This window comes from Lithobates pipiens, unplaced genomic scaffold (assembly GCF_037356315.1).
Source record: "Lithobates pipiens isolate NorthernLeopardFrog02 unplaced genomic scaffold, aLitPip1_a1.2 Scaffold_19, whole genome shotgun sequence".
Lineage (NCBI taxonomy): Eukaryota > Metazoa > Chordata > Amphibia > Anura > Ranidae > Lithobates > Lithobates pipiens.
Window position 1 is genome coordinate 120234125 of NW_027507764.1, and position 21563 is coordinate 120255687.

A 21563-nucleotide genomic window follows, 5' to 3' on the forward strand; every position below is an offset into this window, starting at 1 on the left:
AAAGTACATTAAATTGGACTTGTCAATTTAGGGTTATCTGTTCAAATCCCAATTATGGCACTACTTGCATGGAGTTTGCATGTTCTCCCTGTGCTTGCTTGGGTTTCCTCCCATACTCTTAAGACATGCTGATAGGTTAAATGGCTCCTGTCTAAATTGGCTCTAGTATATGCATGTATGAATGTGAGATGGGGACCTTAGATGGTAAGCTTATTGAGGCTCTGTATATGAAAAGTGCTGCTATATATATTTATATTACCAAAAGTATTGGGGTGCTTGCCGTTACACACACACACACACACACACACACACACACACACACACACACACACACACACACACACACACACACACACACACACACACACACACGAACTTTAATGGCATCCCTGTCTCAGTCCGGAGGGTTCAATATTGAGTTGGCTCACCCTATAACAGCTTCAACTCTTCTGGAAAGGCTGTCCACAAGGTTTAGGCGTGTGTCTATGGGAATGTTTGACCATTCTTCCAGAAGCACATATATATGAATATATAATATATATATCGTATTGGCGTATGACACGCACCCCAAGTTTAAATGCCCATCAATGCAGCCTTGTCAGTGACATTGCAGCCTTGTCAGTGTTACTGCAGTTTTTAAATATGGTGCCGCCGAAATGCACAGAGTCGGTCCTGTGTATCTCGGCTCCTCTCGCAGTCCCGCCCTATGATGGACATAACACAGGTCCAATAGCAGACTGGACGTGACTTTGAGCAGAGCCAAAGCCGAGCGCCACCAAAATACACAGAGCCGAGTGTACTCGGCTCCTCTCGGCTCTGCTCACAGTCACTGTGTTATGTCCATCATAGGGTGGGACTGGGTGAGACTGTGGAGTGGAGCGGAGCCAAGCTTAATGTGCATTTCGGCGACGCTCGCTCCTCCGCTCACAATCAGCGGGGGATCGGTGTATAACACGCACCCACGATTTTCCCCTGATTTTAAGGGAAAAAATTTCAATTCAATCCAGTGATTTCCCCCAGTACTTTTTATTCTGCTAATAGATGTACTCAATGTGATGACCAGCATCATTAACTTGCTTTCTCAGAGCCCAGGTCATCCTGGGCCCCCACCCTACGTGTTATTTGATATTGGCAAGCCTTTTGGCAGCACGTTAACTGATTGGCTCCTTGTGTTGCTCCTTTCTCTCATACTCTAGCCCTGCTGTACAGGAAAAGTAAGCAGCTGATACCAGGTCAACTGGAGGTACTTACTTGTACAGTATTTAAAAAAAAATGTAATGATTTATTAAGCAGAATGGATTGAATCAAAAATATCATCCATACTCTCCTCTATGCTGCAGCATTGGTGTCATACTGCAGCTCTAAGGCTGGATGCACACCTATGCATTTTTAGTGCATTTTGCAGATTTGCACTACAGTCCAGTTAGCATTGTTTCCTATGGAACAAATTCTGTAGTGCAAATCTGCAAAATGCAAAAAGCACTAAAACTGCATAGGTGTGAATCCAGCCTAAGACTGAAAACTGAGCAATCACATGACTGCTGATCGCTCAGTGAAGTCACCGGCTGCTTATTACTAGAATAGCTCCTAAACCATGCACGTGTAGCTGTTCATTTAACCTACAGTTTATTTATAGACTTACCCATAGGTAAAAAACAAACAAAAAAAACGAGAGTTTACTTTAAGTTCATACTAGTTAATGTGTAATTGTAACACTTGCAGGTATTTATTACCTCTCACAGGGATCCCAGTACTCTCTGACAATTCCAGCATGTGTGCTTTGTGTTTGTAGAAAGCTTCAGTGTGAACTTTGCAAAAGCTTAATGCAAGGGTGTTACTAACGGCTGGTGTACACACGCTTCAGATTCTGGAGCTAGTCAAGCACATCACGTTTTAGGAGATGTGCTTTTCAGATGTTTTTTGTGAGGCACATGCAATACGTTTACAGGACATTCAAACTGCATCCCTGCTGACTTGTGAAAATAAAAATAAAAAAATACCTGTAACGGCATTAGTGGATGAACGGGACAAAGACTTCCTTATGATACAAATGACACATCTGTCCCTATTCATCCCCATTACATGGTAAATGTTTACATTTGTAGTTTACAGAAAAAAGATGAAATTCTTTTTTGCTATTTTAAGATCAACCGGTATCTTCTGTACTTGCAAAAATGTTTCTTAACCTGAAAAATAAAAACCAATGCAGCCGCCACATCAAAGGACTGGGAAGCTGTAATATATTACCAGCAGCTGCCTAACTACCCAGACGATCTTTCAAACACCATCACTGCTTGGCCAATCATTTCTCACCCGCCTGAGATGATTTTCAAATCTACTTTCGACAAGCCAGATCTAGGTGAAAGAGCTGCCCACGCTTTGAGTTTTGGCTGATTCGGTAGCTTGATGTTTGGTCATCTTAAAGGAATAGTGGTTGTTTACTTAAGCCTAGTACACATAGACCGAATGTCGGGTGACATCGGCCTGTTCCATAAAAAAAACAGCTGGCATTCAGCCCTGTGCATGGCAGCCAGTCCTACAGACCGTGCATGCTGGAAAACCAGCGGCTAACTGGCTCCCAATCTCTCAGCAGGGGCCGCCCCCCTGTCAGAACACAATCACTAAGCAGGGGAGATTGCTGTAACATTAGATTGTTAGTACAGCGGCTCCAACCTGAGCTGCCAGGTTTTTTTTTTTGTTCAATCTGCTGGGGGAATCTCTAATTAGCTTAGTAAACAAGCTGATGTATTCACTTTCAGTACCCAATCATCTGCAAAGAAACTTAGTGGTTGTAAAGGCACAAGGTTTTTTTGCTTTCATGCGTTCCATGCATGAAAGTAAAAAAAACCTTCTCTGTGCAGCAGCCCCCCTAATACTTACCTGAGCCCCATCTTGATCCAGCGATGTCCAGGAGAGCCTTGCTTCTCGGGGTACTCACATTCCTAATTTGCTTTTGATAACCATTGATTCCTGCGGCTGTCAGTCGCAGCCAGTGAGCCAATCAGGGGAAGGGGCCGAGCCACATCTCCATGTGTGAATGGACATACAGAGCAGCAGCTCAGCTTGGTTGCCCACATAGCAAGCTGCTTGCTGTGGGGGCACCCAGCAGGAGGGGAGGGGCCAAGAGCGCTGGCATTGGACCCGAGCAGAGGAGGGAGGAGGATCGGGGTGCTCTTGTAAAACCACTTCACAGAGCAGGTAAAGTGTTTTCTTGTATTTTTTATTTAATTTTAAATAAAGACTTTAATATCACTTTAAATCTGAAGGCATTTTATTTTTTGCATGTTTATTAGGTCCACTTGGTTTGATGTATGCATATGTGATCTCCAAAGAGTCTTTGGGGTTGCAGTACGTCGCTGTAGTAGCTCTACATACAGTGAAAACTCTGATCATTGGGGTTCTGTTGAGCAGCTTCCCTTCTGCACTCTGGCTATAACATGTTGCTAACTTTACCCCTGACATTCATAGACTATTGCCGGCCATACACGGTTCGAATTTCGTAAGAATTTTCTTTCTAAAATCGTATCTAAGAATTTTCGTATGAATTTCGCACCATTAGTGGGCTGCAGCAACAGCCGATTTTCGTGCGGAAATAAAATTTGAGGAATCGGACATGTTGGAAATTTTTAGAAAAACAAACGATTTTCTAATCAATGATGGGAGAATCGTGCGAGAAACGTAATAAGAAAAGAAAATGTACGGAGATAAAAGAAAATGTATGGAGATAAAAGAAAATTTACGGAGAGAAAAGAAGATTCCCAGCCAAGAAAATTCTTTTCTGTAGCAACATGAGGTGAAATTGAAGGCTTTGTCGGCCGAATTTCGAAAATCAATGGTGGCATCATCGGATCACAAAAAAAACGAATTTTCTGATTTTGAAAAGAAAATTCGTTCGAAATTCGACCGTGTATGGCCTGCATATCTTGTATGTTTCTTTTTGTTTTTTTTTTTTGTTTGTTTTTTTTACGTGTACAAGGAGTTTTTTGATTGGACAAGGTCAGGAGAGGAGGTGTGGTGAATATCTTGATGATCACTTTGTTTAACCAGAGAACAGCTTGTATTGAAAAAATAAATACAAGGTGTTCTATGAATCGCAGAAGCGTGCAGCAAGCAATCCCCTGGGGTCCATGTGGAGAGGGGAAGCCGCTCACACAGCACCCAGAATATTTGGTCTCGCACTGTATGTAGCGTGGGCGCCTATGGTGATTTACAATGGCCCTTGTATGTGGCCAAACTGGCTCAGTACAAGTATGCAACAAAATATAATTCCTGGAGGATAAATTTCATAAAATGGGGTTTTCGTGCACAACTCCAAATCTTTTAAAGTGATTATAAACTTTTAGTAGTCGCTTCTTCTTCAGACAACCCAGTTGTGTTCAGGCTTCCCATTCTGCCTGTTTTAGGCTTTATATGGCTAGCACAAGGCTCATTTTATGCCAATATGGTACAGGAATTTGGCGTTCTGTTGGAGCGTTTACCCCCCCTCATACCTTAACTACATTATAAAACGCCTTTAACTTTTATAGCTCTACATGCAAATGTTATTATAAGCTTTTTATATGAACCACCGTGTTATTTATGTGGCAACCCCTAATTCCATGCAGTGTACTTTTTTACTATCTCCATGTATTGACTTGCTTTGACAGCAGTAAAATGCACGAGCTCCCTCTACAGCACAAAAGGGAAATGATGTTGGCATTTTCAATGCACATTAAAATGTATGACTGTCATTAGACTTTTTCTAAAGAAATTCAGATGCTTCCAGTTATTGACGCCAATTTTCGTAGTAATTGTTCACAAATGAAATGAGTAGCACTGTATTTTGATTGTCCAATGGCTGCTATTGGCAGTTGACAATGGAGAGCTTTATAAACTTTCGGGCAATTTGCATTGCAACATATGGTCTTTATTGCAGTAGTTTCCAGACTGCTGTTATGGGAAACATTAAGTGGACAGCAGTGGGGTAATAAAACAATGTAAGTTCTGTGTTCAATTCCTGGGGGACTGCAAACATTAGCTAGTGTGTGTGCATATAGGTTTTTTTAAATTGCTTTATTTTCATTTGTATTTGTAAATGTTGTGCTGGTATATAAGCACATTTTTATTTTAATACAGTAAAAAAGTTTTTTTTTTTTTTCAATTTTATCTTGTGCTTTTTAACTGACCGTGAGTCTGGATCAATCCTGAGGTTTGGGGGTGAATGGAGAGTACAGCTGTGGCCAAAAGTTTTGAAAATTACACAAATATTCATTTTCACAAAGTCTGCTGCTTCAGTGTTTTTAGATCTTTTTGTCAGAAGTTACTATGGTATACTGAAATATAATTGCAAGCATTTCATAAGTGTCAATGGCTTTTATTGACCATTACGTTAAGTTTATGCAAAGAGTCAATATTTGCAGTGTTGACCCTTCTTTTTCAAAACCTCTGCAATTCTCCCTGGCATGCTGTCAATCAACTTCTGGGCCACATCCTGACTGATGGCAGCCCATTCTTGCATAATCCATACTTGGAGTTTTTCAGAATTTGTGGGGTTTTTTGTTCACCCGCCTGTTGAGGATTGACCAAAAGTTCTCAATGGGATTAGGGCATGGGGCATTTCCTGGCTATGGACCCAAAATTTCGATGTATTTTTCCTAAGCCACTGTGTTAGCACATATATCTTATGGCAAGGCGTTCCATCATGCTGTAAAAGGCATTGTTCCTCACCAAACTGTTTTCGGATGGTTGGGAGAAGTTGCTCTCGGAGGATGTGTTTTTACCATTCTTTATACATGGCTGTGTTCTTAGGCAAAATTGTGAATGAGCCCACTCCCTTGGCTGAGAAGCAAACCTACACGTGAATAGGCTTGTGCAATTCGTTTCATAACAAATCGAAATTCGGCTGAATTTTGCATCTTTCGGACATTCTAATGCATCCGAAAGTCCGAATAAAAAAATAACGAATTACAACGAATACGAAAGAACTATAACGAATGAATTCGAACGAATTCGACATGATTCGGTAATTCTTTAAAGATCTAATGAAACAAAAGGTCAGCTCAAAGTAAATCTTATAGTCCAATCAGCTAATTAATTTTGTGCCGGAGGATGGATTACTGGCAAAGTGCACTCCTGAGAACTGAGTTAGAAGGGTGTTGTATTGTATTTGAGCCTAGGAGAAGAGACGTTGTCATTGTGTGTGTTTAAAAGATTCAATAAACAAGCGACTTTCCAAACTACGAATCATTATCACGAATGTCTATACATACATACATAGCGAATTTCAACGAATACGAACACATGAATTCGACACTCTACGAATAATAACGAATCATCCGAAAACGTATTAACGTAACATAACGAATATAACAGAACGAAATTATGTATTTTACGAATGACAATGAACCGAAACCAAACAAAATTTTCCATTGTGCACAAGTCTACACGTGAATAGTCTCAGGATGCTTTACTGTTGTCATATCACAGAACTGATGGTAGTGCTCAACTTTTCTTCTCCGGACAAGGTTTTTCTCTGGATGCCCCAAACAATTGGGATTCATCAGAGAAAATGACTTTACCCTAGACCTCAGCAGTCCAATCCCCATACTTTTTGCAGAATATCAGTCTGAATATCCCTGATGTTTTTCCTGGAGGGAAGTGGCTTTTTTGCTGCCCTTCTTGACACCAGGCCATCCTCCAAAAGTCTTCACCTCACTATGCATGCAGATGCACTCACACCTGCCTGGTGCCATTCATGAGCAAGCTCTGCACTGGTAGTGACCCGATCCCACAGCTGAATCAACTGTAGGAGACGGTCCTGGGATTTACTGGACTTTCTTGGGTTCCCCAAAGCCTTTTTCCACAAATGAAGTAGAAATGTTTTTTATGGTATTAAGTTAATTTTCATGGCAAAGAGGGACTTTGCATTTAATTGCAATTCATCTGATCACTCTTCAGAATATTCACTGAGTATATGCAAATTGTTGTCATAAAAACACGATAGGGTAGCAGGCTCTGTGAAAATTAATATATGTGTCATTCTGAAAACTTTTGACCATGGCTGTACAGGGAAATTTGGGGAAAAACAACTTCTCTTTCTAGACTATAGTGCACTTTGCTGAAGTGAACTAAGTGACACAACACCTAATCATAGGCTTCATGTCATTTGATTGCAGAGTAGCTCACTTCTGCCCTCCTGTGTGGCTCGAGTCTCTTGGTTGATTGCAGGGTCTTGCTGAAGGCCCCCTCCCAATATCTATGTTTATGCTGTATCGTTGCCTACAGCAAGGATGAAAGAATGTGACCTGGGTAATTGACAGCAATGGAAAGCTGCGTAAACAGTGCAAAAATGGTCATTAATGAGTAAAACGCACGTTTCAAGCTGTGATGTAAACCTTCAGCAGTTTTCTGAGAATGTTTCTATATTTTGCCTACACAAAGCCCATTAATGGTATACCTTTACCTCCCAAGAAAACTCATTTCCACTCTGTGGCATTGTTCTTGGATTTTATTCGCCCTTTCACATTGCTTTTAATATTTTGCATACATTGCCTGCTAAAGCTATCTAATTCGTTTTTTCATAATGGTTTGACTTCTGAACCAACAGACTTGTTGATTATTTTGGAAGAACATCATCTAGTCTAGACTATTTTTTGTAGAGAAGTATGGGTGTCTTTATGGTTGATATCTTAAATGTCTTTAAGTAAAGTGATTGAATAAAGCTGCATTATTGGGTAATATATATTTGGCTATACACTAGTAGATTTTTCAAAGAAAATTATTCTATAAACATTCAGTGAATATGGTTCAGGAGTAATTCAAAACTTTTATTTCAACGTTCAATTTTTGAATTAATGTAATTTTCCAGAACACAATTCACATTCAGGGTTAGAAATTCATTCATTGAAAACATTTCCATCCTGCTCTTTTGAATTTTATCGTCTCTGGGGTTGAAAATGAACATTGATTTGACCCCACTAACGACTAGAAAATCAAATGCTCAGAAGTGCCTGCAGGTGGCCAGGTCTGTACGCCGTATGGACCTAATTTCTCCCTTTCCTATAAGCTCATGGTCACTTCAATGACCTTTTAACTTTTATAGCAAGACTCTGCTGAACAATTCTATAACTCTGATCAGCGGATTACAACCTGCTGATCAGTTATTAACCTCGAATGTGTCCACCTCCCCCACCCATGCTGCGGTTTCCCTGTCCCCTGTCTCTCCACCTCCCGCCGCTCCCTTTCACCTTAAACTGCACCCCCCACTCTCCTTTCCTATCCCCTTCACCCCCCTTCTCCCCCCCACACCCGATCCCCTGCAGCTACTATCATAAGCCGGCATCCCTCCTCTTCCACTCCCGCCGGAATATTCACCCCCCTCCTTACTGCCCCCAAATCGCTGCTCAGAGTGGCATCCCTCCTTCCCCTCCCGTCGCCTGCAGCTTCTGCCTGCACTAAGCTCCAGCTGTCATGCTGGGGAGCGGTGGGGGGGTGAAGTTGTGACTTGGGAGGGCTTGGTAAACATGTGTTTACCAGCCCCATCCCTGTGGTACAGTGGACATAGGCAGCGATCGCTCCTGTGTCCACTGACAGCTGATAAATGGTAAACTTCAAGTGTTACTATGTATCAGACTGTCATTTTATGAATGAAGGAGGAATCTCAGATTCCTTATTCATTCAAATAAAGTGCTGCAGAGAAAGGGACTAGCTTCAGCCCCTTTCTTTATCTTAAAAAAAAAAAAAAAAAAGGGATATTGGGGTCTCTTTAGACCTCTGATATTTCTTTGGTGAAGAAGACCCCCCTCCACCCCCACAAAAGAAAAAAGTAACTGTAAAAAACGTAAAAAGTAACTTTTTTATTTAACAAAAAAATAAGACTCCGTGGTGGCTGGTGATAAACTTTTTTTTTTGGGGAGGTGGCAAACAACCCCCCCACCCCCCGAGGTCAGCCTGCACTCAGCATCTCCACGATGATGTGATGGTTCCCCCCCTCCCCGCACTCACTCCTCACCCCTCCACGGCTTCCTCAGTTTCTCCTCCTGGCCGACCCATCCAGATTGTCCAGGAGGAGAAGCTGGAAGTTCATAGCGAATATTAATTTGCTATTGTCACAAGTGGGTTGGTTCAGGGTGCAATGCTCTGCGCTCCGAGCCCAACCTTTTTTCAAGCCAATTAGAGCCTCAGGTTCTAATCATGTGGCTTGAAAAAAAACAAAAAACTCGCAGGGGGGCAGAACCCTTAAAGGACAGGCCGCTTCTGGTAAGACCCCTTTTACATGGAGCAGACTCTGTCAAGCAGAGCTGCCTGCTCAGCAGGGCATCTGTCTGCTGATCTCCTCTGCTGAACAGGTGGATGACAGGTCCACGTCCTTTTCGCTGATGCAAAGTGGACACAGCCTATTGTTCCCTATGGGGCGGTCCATTTCCGATCTGCTAGATGAATGTCTGCATGCATGTCCCTGAGCTCACACTGTCTGCGTTCGGGGTCGTGTACCCACGCGGATGTTAGATTGATAACAGCAGCTATGCCGGTGCAGCCCTTGCATCCCAATTGACATAAATAGACTGCCTGTACGGCGATGCAGGGAACACCTGTGCATCCCCATGCCGGAAAACATGGCGCCCGTGGACATTCACATTAGTATGCCACATGAACGATGCTTAAGTGGTAATTTAGCAGGAATTTTGTACGTTTTGTTGTGTTTATGTGCACTATTAATGATTTTGATGTATTTTTTTGTGAAAATGGCGATATGATGAACATTTGCGCAATTATTGTGGTGCCAAAAAAACCTGTAGCACCTTTTTTATTCTACTGGTCATGTGCTTTCAGAAAATGTCTAGTTTGAGGGGATCTTTTCAAATTCTGAAAGCTGTAAGTAAAAAATGGTGACCTCAAGATTTTTTTTTTAGAGTAAATTGTTTTTATTTATAGTTTTCCCCATTTCACAAAAAAGTGCAATTTAAATTGTACAAATATTTTTGTTATTTTTTAACTCAATACAGTTTTAACTTTTATATTTACTAGTAATTTTGCAGGAATTTTGTACATTTTGCCATGTATGAATTCACTATTAATGATTTTAGTGTATTTTTAGCAAAATATTCTTTTAATAAACATTTGCACAAATATTGCAGTGCCTTAATCAGTAGCACCTTCTTTTTATTCTACTGGCCATGTGCTTTCAGAAAATATATGGTTTGGGGGGTTAACAAACTCTAAAAGCTGTAAGGGAACAATGTAAACCTTCAGATTTTTAGAGACATGGTTATTTACATTTTTTGCGTACGTTCAGTTTTCACCATTTTACAAAAAGACATAATTTATCCACTTGCGGACCAGCCGCCGCAGATTTACTGCAGCAGGTTGGCTCAGCTGTGCGAAATCACGTTATACTACGTGATCTCACGGGGCTTACATAGCAGGCGTGTGCCCGCCGCGAGCTCCGTGAGTTGGATCGCGGGTCCCACAGACTCCATGTCCGCGGGGATACCCGCGATCATCTCACGGAGAGGAAGAACGGGAAGATGCTAATGTAAACAAGCATCTCCTCGTTCTGCCTAGACACTGTCACTGATCAGCACTCCCTGTGATCTGGAGCATGATCAGTGATGTGTCACACACAGCCCCCCCCTCCCCCCCACAGTTAGAATCACTCCCTAGGACGCATTTAACCCCTAAAGCCCAACCTAGTCTTAATCACTTCACTGCCAGTCACATTTACACAGTAATCATTGCATTTTTTTTTTTTTTTGACAAAAATATGTAGAATACGTATCGGCCTAAACTGAGGAAAAAAATGCTTACCAGTCGGTAAACCGTGTATTCCAATTGGAAAGGAACTATTAGAAATTCCAATTGAATTGGACCAGATTAATTATTTTTCTTTGTACTGTTGAATGATAGTTTTTGAGCAAAAGGTTGCCAAAACAGTGAAGCTCATGATCCATCGATAATTATCATTGTGTATGTCAAGCATAATGGCTGTATGTATAGCTACAGTTATAAGAGTAGCTTTGTGCTTTCTTCTATTCTATACTCAAGTCGCTCCGACTTGCAAAAAGGTTCCTGTACTATCTTTTGGGACGACTTCAGGCGACTTGCATTGACTTCTATACACAAGTCATTTTGCAAACCGCTGCTGAAGTTGGATTCAGGTCACCTGAGGCAGTCCCGCTGCAAGTCATGCTGCCTCAGTGTGAACCGACTCTGAGGATGGGATTTTCTTGCCGTGTGAAGGCTGTTACTGAGCACTACAAATGGAAAACATTTAATTCATTTTTAATATTCAAAGCAAACTTGCCCATCCATCCATGTCTCCATGATTTATTTTGTTGAGAAATCACTTTGAAAAACACCCCCTAGCACTTCTGACCGTAGCCGTCTTGAGTAAGGGCAGATGATTCATGTAGCATTCACTTTCTGGAATCCATCTGCCCTTAGCTTAGGCATGCAGATGAGAGGGGGTGCTTAGCTGAGAGAGCCCCTCCCACCTGCCTCCAGAGGAAAAAAAAGCGCCCAAGAAAACTCTTGGGATGTATGACATCATTTTGGCATAGGCCAGAAATCTGTAAACCGCTAAAGAAATGTAAAAAAAAAACAAAAAAACTAGCGTGCACAATCTGATGCAGCTCTTCAAAGAAACCAATCGGATTTCAGGTTTTATTGTCAAAGCTTAATTGAACAAGCTGAAGTTAGAAACTGGCTACCATACACAGCTGCACCAGTTTTGCACTCTCCAGTTTTAGTAAATCAACTCCAAAGTGTATATCTTCCTATATATTTACTAATGCTAGCAGCATAAGGATTTAAAATAGTTGATGTTTACTGAGATAGTTTATTTCCGCTTTGCAGACTATGACCCACTGTGTTGGACCAATGATCGTATGAGCTACCTTTCTATAGTTGGGTAGAACCATGGAGTTCACCTTGTACATAAGATTGTTGGCCATGTTGGGAAAAAGTCAGATGGAGCCCACACACGATCAGATTTTCCACCAAGAAGATCTGATCGCACATTTTCCATCGGAAAGTGCGACCGTGTGTACAGGGCATTATACTTACCTGTTCCTACTCCACCATTATCTTCGCTGTACAGCCTCGATCTTCTTTTCAAAAATCTACCTGTTGGGTTCTGCTCTTCATACGCCTGTCTCTGTTCAGAAGAAAACGCCGTCCACCAACATGATGCAGCGGTAAGGGCAGAATCCAGCCATATTAGCAACTAAACAATACATATTCATAGATTTAAACCCTGCATTCACTACATCTGGTCTCCCACAGTACACAGAAATTGAAAATATGGAAATTATTATTTTATTAAATATAAACTGCTAAATACCTGGTCTCATCAGCAGTATATAGCAGTCTTGTGACTTCTATCAGTGTCCAGCTAAGCACTGGTTAAAGCTTGTGGGAGGAGTTTACAATCTTTTCTGACTTTCCCATGAGGCTGCATGACCCCTGACCCTCTGTCTAGACAGTGCTGACTAGCCCTGTGCCAATCACATGCACCCTCTCAAAAAAAAAAAAATACACACCAAACTGAGCATGTGCAGAGCGCCCCCAAGGCTCTCTTCTATCAGCAGATGGATTGGGGACAGTAAAAAGGAGGATCAAAAAATACAGGATCAAACAGCCCTTTTACACAATGCAGACGATTAACCCCTTGGGTTCCACAGTGAGTATAACACGCATGCTTTACTGCATATACAGACTGATTTTACGGTTGTGGGTTTAGTAACACTTTAAGTTACTATTAACCCTTATGAACTCATCAACAGCATTAGAGTCGAGGGGTCAATAGGTCAAAGGAGAGTCTTTAACAAAGTACTAGGGAGACGTTTTTCCAGGACCAAAATTGAAACCCTCCACCCACTGCTGTGCTTGTAGACTTCAATTTACAGATGTGGCTGCCCCCATTAGGAATACTGAACATGGACGGCATCATGGAATTGATATTGCTGATAACCAGGATGTGCCATTCATGATGGTGATTTCTATGAAGAGCCAACTGGTGTAAATGGAACTGTAGATGGCGAGAAGTAGAAGGACAAAGGTGTATAATAAGCAGTTATTCTTGCAGGTAGGGCATACTTGAGGTGCATTGGAAGATCTTGGGTGACTTTGGTAATATTGTATTGGGAAGACAAACAGCTATAAATATTAATATTTCAATGGAACAACTGTGACAATAAATTCTTTGCACAGTTTTTTGCAGGCATTGTCCACCAATAATGGCCTTTACTAAAGACCACTTTTGTGTATTTGGGAGATACTGGTATTCCTTTTTTTACGTTTTTAGTTTGCCTTGCTATCGAAGAACACTTCTTTTCATGTATATTTTGCATTGTTAAGACATCCTAATCTGCACAGGGTGAGTCTAGAGTCGCCTTAATAAATGTAGGGGTGTGTTCAGCATATCACTGTTTGGTATTATAATATCGGCAATCTATGAGGCGGAGAAAACTAACTTCACATTCAGGACACAAGAAGTAATAAGCTAGCGATGCACCATATGAGATCTTCGCAGTCAACTAAATGCATTTTAATGCTCATTTTCTCTGAGAGGGGCCTTTTATAGATCATATAAATTATACACAGTTGGTTTCCTGTTATCCTGAATTTATCTTTTTAGAGTTTTTCCTTTCTAAATACTTCCTACTATGTAGTAATGCTGTATTCAATGTAGAAGATATTTTTCAAAAACTAGCTATTTTACTGTTGTGTTCGCCTTTCAATGCAAATGGATATTACATTCTACCCAAGACTGTTATCTCTGATGGACTAAATCATTTATATCCTATATGTTGTCTTCTTTTACATGGGGCTTTCAGCTGGAGATTTCTATGCCAGATACCCCAGCACTGCCCATGCCACTGCACTCATTCTACATTAGAGATCTCACTTTGCCCACTGCATTCTTTTGATCTCTTGTAAAATCCCATAGGGTATGCAAAACCTCTTATGGTGGCTCTGTAACATGGCCAGCTTGGTCCTATAATCCCGTCTTTGTGAAATACCCTTAGAGTTAGAAGGAAGTTGTGGGCAGTCAAACTTTTGGGCATCAACCCAGATCAGAAATATTCACTTTCGATGGCTGGACCCCTTCATGTACAGTTCTGAAGAACATTTTGGTACAATTATTCTGTTTTATAAATTCAATTTCTAAGCTCTGAGAATTCTAATTCTAGAAATATTAGTGTGTTGGACTTCTCATACAAAGCATACACCAATCTTTTGAGAGCTGTGCCACGGTTGTTTTACAGGCTGTGTGCTGGTCACTACTTTTTCTTTAAATAAGCTGATGATTTGTGTAAGTTCTCATCTGTGTATCGATGTGTATTGTAGATTCACAAATGGCAAAAAAAGCTAATTCAAGAGACCATGTTTGCTGTCCAGAGCTTTTTTTATTTTTATTTTTAAGATAAGAAAAGGATCTCTAAGATTATTTATTTTCACACAGGCTCTGGGCACAATGAAGAGGATCCCAGAGAGTGCATCTATTACAACGTCAATTGGGAGACAGAGAAGACAAACCAGAGTGGTGTGGAAAGGTGTGATGGAGAGAAGGACAAGCGGCTTCATTGCTATGCATCTTGGAGGAATAATTCTGGCTTCATTGAACTTGTGAAGAAAGGCTGTTGGTTAGATGATTTCAACTGCTATGACCGGTAAGCTACAAGCAAACCTGAATAAAAGCTGCTAGCAGAGGCGGGCTGACAACACTTAGACCCCCCCAGACCCCGCCCATGACCCACCCCTGGCCTCGCACCCACAAAGTACAACAGAGAGTCTGTTAGAAAGCGTCCCCTCCGGGCCCCATTAGAGACTACAAAGGAGTATAATGGGACCTGGAGGGAGCCTCTTTCTAACAGAGTGTACAGTGAACACCTTCATTCACTCTGGTCCTCATGGGACCCCCTCCTTGGGCTATGACTCTCACCCCTGTAAAGTACACACTCCTGACCCCTGCACCCTGTGAATTACATACTCCTGACCCTTGCACCCTGTACATTCTATACTCCTGCCTAGGGTTGTCCCGATACCACTTTAAGACCAAGTACAAATACCAGTACTTTTTTTTCCAAGTACTCGCCGATGCCGATTACCGATACTTTTTTTTTTTTTTAATGTCATGTGATAGTGGCACTAATATGCAGCACTGATGACGCGTGGACCGTGTGAGTCATGTGTTTTTTCCAATTTTATTTTTTACAATTATTTATTTATTTGGGGGGGGGGGGGGGTGTGATGTGTCAGTGTATTTTTTATTTTGTTTTTACAATTTAACCTTTTCACTATTTATTACAATTTTTGTTGGTTTTTTTCTTTTTCTTTTTTTTCTTTATTAGCCCTGTGGGGTGGTGAGATGGGTGAGTAGGTGAGATATCGGGGGCCTTAACATCTCCCTTATGAGACAGGGAAAGGGACTGAGGACAGAGATTTCACAGTCCTTCTCTGCAGCCTCAGCTGCACTAAAGATGAATGGACAGGCAATAGCGGCTCCTCTCCATTCAAAAACTGAAGCATGGTAAACACAGTTTACCATGCTCAGTGACAGTTATGAATGAACACTTAGTGATCACTAACTGTGCATTCGGAAAAGGAAGGATTAGAATTACATTTTTACAGACTCCTTCCTCCGCTCTCCATCCTGACAGATCGAGAATGGAGGGGACCAAGGAGTACGGAAGTCGACTAAAGGAGGATATGGGGGATAGTCATATATCTCCCTGTATAGATTTTAATAAAGCAGCTGAACGCCATGGGAGGGAGAGGAGGAGAAGCAGCTGTCAGCTGCTTTATGGAAATCTATACAGGGAGATCCATGATTGTACCTCCTCCCCAGTGCCGCACAGATCACCCCTGACTATCCAGGTATCAGATTAAGCATCAGAGCATTTGCCTGAGTACAAGTACTTGGACAAATTCTCGGTTTCGGCATTGATTCTAGTATCGGTATCAGGACAACCCTACTCCTGACCCCTGCACGCTGTATGTTGCATACTCCTGACGACTGCACCCTCTACATTACATACTCCTGACCCTTGGACCCTGTACATTGCACACTCCTGAAGCCTGAACTCTGTACATTACATACTCCTGAACTTGATGGGGTGGGGAGGTCACATTCGGTGTACAGTGAAGGGTGGAGGAGTGTTCAGGGGGGAGGGGGGCAGTAACAATGATAGCCTGAGCCATCATTTCACCCCCCACCCCCGATATTTAGCTGAAGTAGCCCTGTGTAGTCAGAGGGGGAGCAGTATGTTACAATTGGGGTTCTTGTGTATGATTGTGAGGTGCATTCTATGCATTGATGGTGGGGGGGCACTTGATGACTGATATACCTCCTGTGAAGAGCGATCAAGCACAGTCTGGGAAGATTTCGGACTATCTGTACATTATTCTCTGATTCCCCCCAATCACTCACCGCTCACCCTCACCGTTCACCTTCTTCACTCTCTCCTCCTTCTGTATAAACTGCACACGTCTCCATGGAGACCGACAACAATCGCCACAGCAACGTCCACAGCCAATACTGGGCCTGCTGCCAGGGGTGTTCCTAAAGCATTTGGCACCTGGGGTGGATCCTATATCTGGCACCCCCTTACATCCAAGTCTGCAGAATTTCCACTTACACTGTAAGGGGGGAGCTCTGTGGACTCTACTGTAAAGGTGAACCCTTATTTAAGGGGGGATTTGATGTAAGAGGTGATCTGGGAATCCTGTTTTAAGGGGCAGTGCTGTGGACTCTGTTGTAAAGGGGAACTTTGATGTAAGGGGGTCTCTGCACCCCAAAGCCCCCCCCCCACGCGTGAAAGTCTGCTTACCCCAGGATGGAGGCTCAGGCAAAGACGCCTACACAGTGTGGGCGGGGCAGTCCCAGGAGAAGAGGGGCGGGAGAAAGAGGAGCAGATGAGCTCACTCTCCTCTCGTGTCTGTGTGGAGAGAGGAGGGAGTGTCAACGCTAGCTCTGAGGCTGAGCTGTGTGTGAGCGAGACACAGCTCAGCCCTGCAGCCATCAACCTCGTAGGAGACACAGGCATGGCTGCACAGTGGTAGGTGAGCAGCGGCTGAGACCTGCGTTAACCGTGCCCAGGCAGTGGTCATCGCTTACCTCCTGCTGTGCTGCCTGGGCACTGGGGTCCGGCCAGGTCAAAAATGATAGTCGTCGTGGTCCCGTGGTCGCAAGTGTTTTGTCCCTGGCCTGGACCAAGAGTTACAGCTGCCGGCCCCCCTTTCACGGCCGGGCCCTATACTCAAGTCGCTCCGACTTAGAAAAGGGTTCCTGTACTATCTTTTGGGACGACTTCAGGTGACTTCCATTGACTTCTATACACAAGTCATTTTGCAAACCGCTGCTGAAGTTGGATTCAGGTCACCTGAGGCAGTCTCGCTGCAAGTCATGCTGCCTCAGTGTGAACCGACTCTGAGGATGGGATTTTCTTGCCGTGTGAAGGCTGTTACTGAGCACTACAAATGGAAAACATTTAATTCATTTTTAATATTCAAAGCAAACTTGCCCATCCATCCATGTCTCCATGATTTATTTGGTTGAGAAATCACTTTGAAAAACACTCCCTAGCACTTCTGACTGTAGCCATCTTGAGTAAGGGCAGATGATTCATGTAGCATTCACTTTCTGGAATCCATCTGCCCTTAGCTTAGGCATGCAGATGAGAGGGGGTGCTTAGCTGAGAGAGCCCCTCCCACCTGCCTCCAGAGGAAAAAAAGCGCCCAAGAAAACTCTTGATGTATGACATCATTTTGGCATAGGCCAGAAATCTGTAAACCGCTAAAGAAATGTAAAAAAAAAATGATAGTCGTCGTGGTCCCGTGGCCGCAAGTGTTTTGTCCCTGGCTTGGGCCAAGAGTTACAACTGCCGACCCCCCTTTCACGGCCGGGCCCTCGGGCGACGGCCGAGTCAACCGTCCGGTCAGTCCGCCCCTGGTTTCTATTAAATATTCCAAGAGCATTGACTGTCCCATTTAAGTGTACCCACCCAAATTAAATCTTTTCTATATATAGAACACAAAGTAAGGCAACTCAAGAACTATTTCAGTTTTGGACTGATGGTGGGGGGAAATAAGGTTGTTGAATTACCCACAAATTCCTTTTCATCTCCCCATCTGATCATAACACTTAACAGAAATTGTTAAACCATTTACATAAGCCCCTTCCTCTAAAGAAATCAAAGGAGCTTACAGTCTACAACCCATACTACACAAACACTCATGCACACTTGAACTAGGGTCTAGAAGAAAGCCAGTTAACCAAACACCAACACTCAAACTGCAGCTTTGTGTCCATAGTGAAAGCCAACGCATATTTGCCAGCACACCGTGGATCATCCAATATCGTATACCACAACTTTTTTGCAGGAAGATCGCATCACAAGAAGCAAGTACAATGTTTCGGAGCTGCACAGGACCCCTTAGTCAGGTATGTGATCATCATATGCCTGGCGAAGGCGTCCTGTTCGACTTTGAAATGTTGGACTTGGTCTTTTGTGACGTGATCTTTCTGCAATAACCGTTTTGGACAATATGATGATCCACGGTGTGCTGCCGAATTTTTGTGTTTCATGACAAGCCCAGTTTCCAGCTGGTAATTGCTACAGCACCAGCTACTGATAAGCCTATGTCCAGGAACATGTGTGATGGGAATATGGACTTAGTGAGAGCCAAACCCAGAACCTAAGCATTGCAAGGAGGGTGCTAACCATTTAACAGACTTCTAATGAGAGAAATATGGGACCGATGCCATGATGTTAGCCTTGAGAACTGGCTATCATATTTTGGTTCAAAAAACCTGCACTGATGCCTGAATCCACCTGCTTTTTCCAGAGCCTATGCCAAAAACAATAACCTCTAATGTGACCCAGCTGCAAGTATCAATCCATGTAAATAATATGCGGAATAAATTATTTTAAAAAATGAACGGCGAAAATAAACGCATGTGTAAACAATGTAAGTGCAAAATGATGCTTGTGGAAACAAAAAAGCAAATAATATTATGTGCCTTTAAAAATATCAACAAATTTCACCAACACAATGTACACACAATTCACAGTCCCAATAAACAATCTTCACTTCTTTTACATAGTTACAAAATAGAGGTCGAAAAAAGACACAAGTCCATCAAGTCCAACCTATGTGGGTGATTTACATGTCAGTATCACTCTGTATATCCCTGTATGTTGCGGTCGTTCAGGTGCTTCTCTAATAGTTTCTTGAAACTACCGATGCTCCTCGCTGAGACCACCACCTGTGGATGGGAATTCTACATCCTCACCGCTCTTACAGTACGGAACCCTCTACTTAGTTTAAGTTTGAACCTCTTTTCTTCTAATTTTAATGAGTGGCCACGAGTCTTGTTAAATTCCCTTTGCAAAAAAGTTTTATCCCTATTGTGGGGTCACCAGTACGGTATTTGTAAATTTAAATCATATTGTCTCTTTCCTCATAACTAATATCCTCCAGACCCTTTATTAGCTTTGTTGCCCTTCTTTTACTCGCTCCATTTCCAGTACATCCTTCCTGAGGACTGGTGCCCAGAACTGGACAGAATACTCTAGGTGCAGCCGGACCAGAGTCTTGTAGAGCTGGAGAATTATCGTTTTATCTCTGGAAATAATCCCCTTTTTAATGCATGCCAATATTCTGTCTGCTTTGTTAGCAGCAGCTGGGTATTGCATGCCATTGCGGAGCCCATCATCTACTAGGACCCCCACGTCCTTTTCCATCCTCGATTTCCCCCCCCCCCCCGGTGTATAGATTGGATTTGTATTTTTGCCACCCAAATGCATTATTTTAAATTTTTCTACATTGAATCTCATTTGCCATGTAGTTGCCCACTCCATTATTTTGTTCAGATCTTCTTGCAAGGTTTCCACATCTTGCAGAGAAGCTATTGCCCTGCTTAGCTTAGTATCGCTCGCAAATACAGAGATTGAACTGTTTACCCCACCCTCCAGGTCGTTTATGAACAAATTAAACAGGATTGGTTCCAGCACAGAACCTTGGGGGACCCCACTACCCACCCCTGACCATTCGGGCTACTCCCCATTTATCATCACCCTCTGAACTCTCTCTTGTAGCCAGTTTTCAATCCATGTACTCACCCTATGGTCACTGCCAACGGACCTTCTTTTGTACAGTAAACATTTATGGGGAACTGTGTCAAATGCTTTTGTAAAATCCAGATACACCATGTCTACGGGCCTTCCTTTATCTAGATGGCAACTCACCTCCTCATAGAAGGTTAATAGATTGGTTTGGCAAGAACGATTCTTCCTGAATCCATACTGATTACTGCTAATGATATCGTTTTCATTGCTAAAATCTTGTGTATAGTGCCTTATCCCCTCCAAGAGTTTACATACTATTGATATTAGGCTAACTGGTCTGCAATTCCAGGGGTACATTTTGGGCCCTTTTTAGATATTGGTGCTACATTGGCTTTTCTCCAATCAGCTGGTACTATTCCAGTCAGTAGACTGTCAGTAAAAATTAGGAACAATGGTCTGGCAGTTACTTAACTGAGTTCCCGAAGTACTCTCGAGTGCAAGCCACCTGATCCCGGTGATTTATTAATGTTAAGTTTCCCAAGTCTAATTTTAATTCTGTCCCCTGTTAACCATGGAGGTGCTTCCTGTGATGTGTCATGAGCATAAACACTGCGGTTTTGGTTACAGAAGCCCTCCCATTCCCTTGTGAAGTCTGAGGAGAAGAATAAATTCAATACCTTCACCATCCTTTGTAACCAGATGTCCTTCCTCATTCTTTCTGGGGCCAATATGATGGATGTTGGACACGTTTGGGACCAAAACCCTTTTCTCCATCATATTGCCTATCATGGGAGGTTCATAGATGTCATGATCTGGGATGGATCCCCCCAGTCGTCGGTCACTGAATTTGTCCAATTGTGTAACAATAATTAATTTGGTCTTTCATTTACACATATATGCAGTTAACCCTCCCTTGTGTTTCTGGATCTGGAGCACAGCTCAGAAGGATCCAACTACACCAGTAAGAACCACTTCAAACCAACTGGCGGGAATTCTTGCCGCATTCCTCACAAGCTGCCACCACCCAACATGGATTAAAAAATCCCTAAGGGGCAATTCGCACTGCAATGCAGAGTGGCTGGAGCGATTCGCCGCTCTGCTTTGCCTGCTGCGTTAGGGGGCAGTGTAGTGAGCGATCCATTGTACTGCTTCCTTTTTTTTAATTAATTAATTAATTTTTTTGTATGGGCTTTATTTGAAGTGTACAAAATATACTGCGCTGCCTGACGTTGCAGTGGGATTCGATAAACTGCAATAAAATGCAGCATGTTTCTATCACAGCATGCTGGAGTGCAGCACTAAAATCCTAAAAAATGTATTCCTGGATAAAGGGTATCCCTAAAATCTGGTAGAAGCCTACTCCTACTGTCTGAACAAACCCAATGGAGAAAAGATTGACAGACAGGCAAATCAGGAGATTTGATCCGATTTCACAGTCAATACCTCCAAATAAAAAAAAATATTTTCCAGAGAAACATTGGTTAATTTTGCTGCATGATCCACACCTACAAG

At 42.5% G+C, this 21563-nt stretch overlaps 1 protein-coding gene across 1 annotated transcript in view; it reads left to right on the forward strand.

The window, feature by feature from the left end:
• Positions 1–21563, forward strand: part of ACVR2B (activin A receptor type 2B) — a 249148-nt gene that overhangs the window by 144483 nt on the left and 83102 nt on the right. Inside the window, exon 2 of the mRNA XM_077491193.1 lies at positions 14444–14651. Coding sequence (XP_077347319.1) covers positions 14444–14651 — 208 coding nt within the window. The remainder of the gene's footprint in view (positions 1–14443; positions 14652–21563) is intronic.